The sequence below is a fragment of the Gymnoscopelus braueri genome (assembly GCF_963280865.1).
Source record: "Gymnoscopelus braueri genome assembly, chromosome: 9".
NCBI lineage: Eukaryota > Metazoa > Chordata > Actinopteri > Myctophiformes > Myctophidae > Gymnoscopelus > Gymnoscopelus braueri.
The window spans coordinates 42,862,454-42,868,368 of NC_137610.1; the positions used below are offsets into that span (position 1 = coordinate 42,862,454).

The 5,915-nt window shown below is 46.1% G+C and overlaps 1 protein-coding gene across 1 annotated transcript; it reads left to right on the top strand.

The window, feature by feature from the left end:
* Window positions 1-2,526: 2,526 nt before the first annotated feature.
* LOC308092334 (protein EFR3 homolog B-like) lies at window positions 2,527-4,905 on the top strand (the record flags this gene model as incomplete). Its single annotated transcript, XM_080438185.1, has 1 exon — window positions 2,527-4,905. Exon 1 carries the CDS (start codon window positions 2,596-2,598, stop codon window positions 4,903-4,905), a length of 2,310 nt encoding a protein of 769 aa, XP_080294311.1. The 5' UTR covers window positions 2,527-2,595.
* Between the last annotated feature and the right edge of the window lie 1,010 nt (window positions 4,906-5,915).

Here is a 5,915-nt window from a genome sequence, read left to right on the forward strand (position 1 = left end):
TTCAATTCATAAACACATAAAATAGCACCAAACAGTTCAAAATCATCATTACACAAATACAGAGTAGGAAAAACAACGTATCACAAAAAAAAAAAAAAAAAAAAAAATTTATTTTCTTTATATTTTTTTAATATCGATATTTTCCGGCAGTATATCGATTATTTATCGCGGGAGAAAGTAACGCGATATATCGATATATCGTCCCACCCCTAATATCCAGCCTTTATTGGCACTGGGTGAGCATCTCAAGTTGTGTTAAGACTGTAAACATCAACTAAATCATTCTCATGCCTTGAAAATAAAGTCAATGGTGTTTTAGATCAGAAAAAGTAAACACACTTTGAGGGGAAATGTTACTTCATAAGACATGTTCTACTTTAGAAATTTGAAAAATAATATCAAAAGCATTCACAGCCTTATCTGGGTGTGGCTTAATCTGGGCTCTCTGTGATCCCCTCACTGTGACAAAGTTACTGCATTTGATCCTCCATGGGTGTGAGTATTGGACATTGCCAAAAAGCAATTATGAAACAGACTTTGACACAAACATCCAGCCCCCATCCAAAGCCATCACAACCCAAATATATTTCCTTTGTGCTTTGCCATGACAGAAGAGTACAACACCTCTTCATTATGTGCCACTTGAACACTTTTTCCTAATAACATCTTGCATGCAACAAATGGCTCCCCAACATATTATGACTGAAAAGAACAGCCAATCTACTGTCCCTAGCTCTTAGTTGATTTTTAATTCCTCACTGTATTGCCTATTTTAATGTTGTTTTATGCTTTTGCTTTTACTTTATTTTATTTTATTTTTGTTTGCTTTATTGTTAAATTGGTTCTAACTGTAATTGTATTCTTGCTCTGTAAAGCACTTTGAGCTGCATTTCATGTCATGAAAGGTGCTATACAAATAAAGTTTATTATTATTATTAGGTCAGCCTTGACAGGGAGTTAAACAATGGTATTCCATGCAAAGAAACACTGAGACCAAGCTTCAGATTCCTTATGGAAACGTTATATTGTGAAACTGTAAACAAACAGAGAATTAACACACTAACATAACATTTCTCATGACATTAAACCAAAAGGGTTACAAACACCACAGAAAATTGCTGCAGATTGAGCCCTCACTGGGCACAGGTGTGCTAATCATACCAGGTGTGTCCAGTCGCGTAACGAGGCAACAGTAGGTCCCGACGCGAGGTGGTCACAGCGGGCCCTCATGAACGCGTGTGCGCACACATTTTTTTCGGTTATTAGTGGTTTCTGATTTTTTCGCGGGTTTGTGACGGATTTCGGGTACATAAACAACGGTTTTGTAACAACTACTTAACAATTACAATGTTAAGGGCCCACCCAGGTTTATTTTTTAATTCATAATTATTATTTTAATATATACATTTATTTTATTTATTTTTTCTGGGTGGGGAGGTGCCCCTAACGTCATGGGCCCCAACGCAACCGCGTTGTCTGCGTGACGGTAGTGACGCCCCTGGGTGTGTCAATTAACCAAACAAACTTTTACCATCACCAAATATATCCCCACAAACATTAATTAAACCCCAAAACCACATCATACCAACAAACACAACAAAAGTACATCTACTCACAGATTGTGCCCGAATCAAGGCAAACATTCCAACAGAAAACGATCAAGCAGTGGCAGCATTACACACTCCTTCCCTCTCTGTGTCTGAGTGATGAATGAGTATTTCCCATCACTTGTCTGCTTAAATACCCTAACGCTAGGGGGCAGTGTTATAATAATAATGAATTGCATTTTTATAGCGCTTTTCCAAGTGCTCAAAGCGCTTTACAATGGTTCATTCATTCATACAGGGGGGGGGACATTGGGAGGTGGAGCGGCGAACAGTCAACGCCAGCGTCCCCACTTTTCCCACATTCATACACCAATGGTGGCAAGCTAGCGCCGACCGTATCATTGGAGGCAATGTAGGGTTCAGTGTCTTGCCCAAGGACACTTCGACATGTGGACAGGAGGAGCCGGCATTCGAACCGCCGACCCACGGATCATTTTGTTGGTACAATTACAGCACTGGGAATTACAGCAATGGGGCCAGAATAGCCAATACAACAAACCTTTATGTTTAACCTTTTTAAAGTCAAACTATGCAACATTCATTTTAGTACTTTCATCGACACCCCTTGAAGTTCTGTTGTCAAGGAAAGCTGAAAAAGGAATGCTGCTGGGTCCTAGTGCTTAGCACCGAGTGGAAAATAGGGCCCCCTGTATTACCCATAACATTGCCGTTTTATTATTTGGGGGAGCTGTTTTGGCTGAAAGTGGCATCGAAATGTCCAATCATACAATGCCAAATTGAGGACACTCTTGGGCGAACTGCAAAGGTGTATGCGCAAACTGGCATTTTCTTGTGTCGTGTGTGACGTCAGATCAGGAATCTGGTCAGCATATAAGGTGTGAAGATGCCTGTGTGAACAGCCTTGCCTGGTGCCTTCTGACTAAGGCTACCAGCCAACATGTCCTGTTTGTGCTGCAGGCCTCGGTACAAGAGGCAGGTAGACAACATCTTTCCAGAAAACCCAGAGAATGGGCTGGTGAAGACCAACATGCAGAAGCTGACGTTCTACGCGCAGTCTGCTCCACAGAAGCTCGATCGCATCGGAGCCTACCTATCCGAGTGGCTGTCATGGGATGTTGCCCGACACAGACACGGGTATGTGTGCATAGCCATGGAGGCCATGGACCAGCTACTTATGGCCTGTCACTTTCACATCAACCTGTTTGTAGAAAGCTTCTTGAAGATGGTCCTTAAGCTGTTGGAGTCGGATAAGCCCAACCTGCAGATCCTGGGAACCAACTCCTTCGTGAAGTTTGCCAACATAGAAGAGGACACACCCTCATACCACCGCTGCTATGATTTCTTCGTCTCGCGCTTCAGTGAGATGTGCCATTCCAGCTACGAGGACCCTGACATTCACACCAAGATTCGCACGGCAGGCATCAAGGGTCTGCAGGGCGTGTTGAGGAAGACGGTTAATGACGAGCTACAGGCAAACATCTGGGACCCCCAGCACATGGACAAGATCGTCCCCTCCCTGCTCTTCAACTTGCAGAGTGGAGGGGCCACAGAGAGACGCTCTCCCTCTCTGCAGGCGTCTGAGGAGGAAAGTCTTTTGGAGCTGACGGAACGCTGCTTTAGAGAGCTGCTGTGCCGCGCCACCTACGGCAATATCAAGAATGCGATCACGCCCGTGCTCATTCACTTAGACAACCACTCCCTATGGGAGGGTAAGAACTTTGCATTGCGCTGCTTTGAGATCGTCATGCACTCCATCCAGTCTCAACACTCTCATCTAGTGATTCAACAGTTGCTCGGTCACCTGGATGCCAACAGCAAGAACTCGGCCACGGTGAGATCCGGGATTGTGGCAGTCCTACTGGAGGCAGCTGCCATTGCCGTCAGTGGCTCCGTGGGCATAGTGTTGGAGGTGTTTAACACACTGCTGGGTCAGCTGCATCTAAGTGTGCACTATGATCTGACTTCCTACGTTGACAGCAGCAACAGTGACACCAAGATGAACACAATACACGAGGAGAGACAGCTGCAGGAGGCTGTGATCACGACCATTGGTTCATTTGCTAACACCTTGCCAAAGTATCAGCGTTCAGATGTTATGCTGTCTATCATGCGCAAAGTCCTTGACCCTGGAGTCCACCCTGTACTGGCCTCCACAGGCTCTGGGCCGGAAGGCACCAGGATGATCCAAGTAATGCTGCTCAAGTCCTTGGTCCAGATAGGAGAGTGTAGAGAGACTGGAAAGAGGAGTCTGATTCGAACTCGGGCTCACAAGGAGCATATGGTAACGGCGGACTTCCAGACCACCAACATGTTAACGGCTTTACCCAGCTCCATCCTGGGGCCTCTGCTCTCCTTCTCTCTGACTGAAGACCCAGAGGTTCGTCTGCTGGTGCTCACCATCCTCCTCAGTTTCATAGACCGACACGACAACAGGCCCAAGGTCTCCGCCATAAGCATCATCTCTGACATCTCAGTGCTCAAGCTCAAAGATGACAAGTGCTCCAGGCAAGACAACCTCTTCATGAAGAAGCACGGCGAAGAGCTGTACAGACACATCATGCTGGTATGCAAGGATCCCAGCAGTGACCGGAAACACTATGAGACACTCTTCACCCTGCTGGCTCTGCTCAGCATGGAGCTGGCCAATGCGGAGGTGGTGGTGGACCTCATCCACCTGGCACTCACCCTGCAGGACTTGGCCCTATCCACTGAGGAGTCCCTGCCAGTGTACAACCGTTGTGCTGTGCATGCTCTCGTTGCTGCCTACCTCAACCTCATCTGCCAGCTCACCACTGTCCCTGCCTTCTGCCAGCACATACAGGAGGTGATCGACGTTAGACAGAAAGAGACGCCCTACCTCCTCCCAGAGGACATTTTCACAGAGAGGTCCAAGCTTCCATCCTCTCTGGAGAAGGTGGAGGGGGAGGTGCTGTTCCTGAAGTCAAAGATCGCTGAGGTGTTGAGCGGCAGCGGCTATAACACGGAGAGACTGGCCATGCCCTATGTCTCACACCACACGGAGGAGGATGGGCTGTCCAACAGAAAAAAGAGCATCGGAGAGACCGTCTCCCTGCCAGAGGAGGTGGAGCTCAAGAACAACCCAGAAGAAGAGGAGAGGACACCAGCAGAGGAGATTACATTTGAAAGCCTGAAAAGTTTCCTCGTGGACACAGTAGGTATGGTGGAGCAGGAGAGGGAGCACGGGAAACAGGTGGCGGAGAGGTTCCAAAACAAAGTGAATCAGATCTTTGAGACTACAAAGACACCCCCACCCAGCCCATCTGCCCAATCTGTACCACTCTACGAGCTGAAGTTCCCTAGTGGTTTTGTTTACTAGTCCAAAGAGTTCAGAGTTAACAGTGAGGTGACCGAACTGCTTGAAAGTGAAATGTATCCATAGATACTGAGTGTCAGCTCTAGCCACTTCCCAACTAATGGTTGATGTTCATAAAAGGGATGGTGTAAAATACACAAGGGGGGGAATAACCTCTTGAAGAAGCAGATATTTGCTTTCCCTTGCGGGAAACCCAGATTCTAAAACTAGGCGTTACATTTTCCCGGATTCGGATTTCCTGTGATGGGAGGAGGTCAAAGCCGGGTTAATGTAATGGAGTAGGTTAGATCCCAGCAGGTGCCATCACTAGAGAAGACGAGAATGAGCTTTGCAAAACACGGCCCAAGCTCTCGCGCATAGCTTCTGAGAATGACCCTCCAGAGTGGAAGGAGTGTGGTACTGATGAATACAAAGAGACACCCTCAGCCTACTGATGAGGAGGAGAGATGGTACCCTGAAGATTTGTGCCAACACCACATCTTTCCTTTGTGATGGAGTTGAAGGGCCTGGGCATGGATTGAGGATAAATATTGGCCAATATTTTTCTTCAACGCAGAAAACACTAGTAGGTGAGGTTTGAGTGCAAGGAGGATGTCCGAAAACCAGAGGTGACGCACACAGTGTAAACAAACTGTAAGAGAAGCTGGAGGACGTCTCCACGAAAGAGGACAAGGTTTAAGATGGAACAGAGAGAAAAAGTAGGAGGTGAAAGAACTTTTTAGCTTGCAATTTGTATTTTATTTTGATATTATTTTGCTCTTTTTTTCTACAACAAACTTAAAACATTTTGAATAATATTCTTTACTAAACACAGCAAATGAATTAACATGAAAGAGCTGAATTTGCACCATTGCATACATTTGGGCCATTTGGGCCCAATAGACCCAACTAGATGGGTCTATTTTGAGCCTTATCAGCCCATAGATTGGGCTCCAAATCAGCACAAATCATTCCATACATTTGGGCCAGTTGGACAGGTCACGTGACAGCACATGCCTTAACATTGAATCACC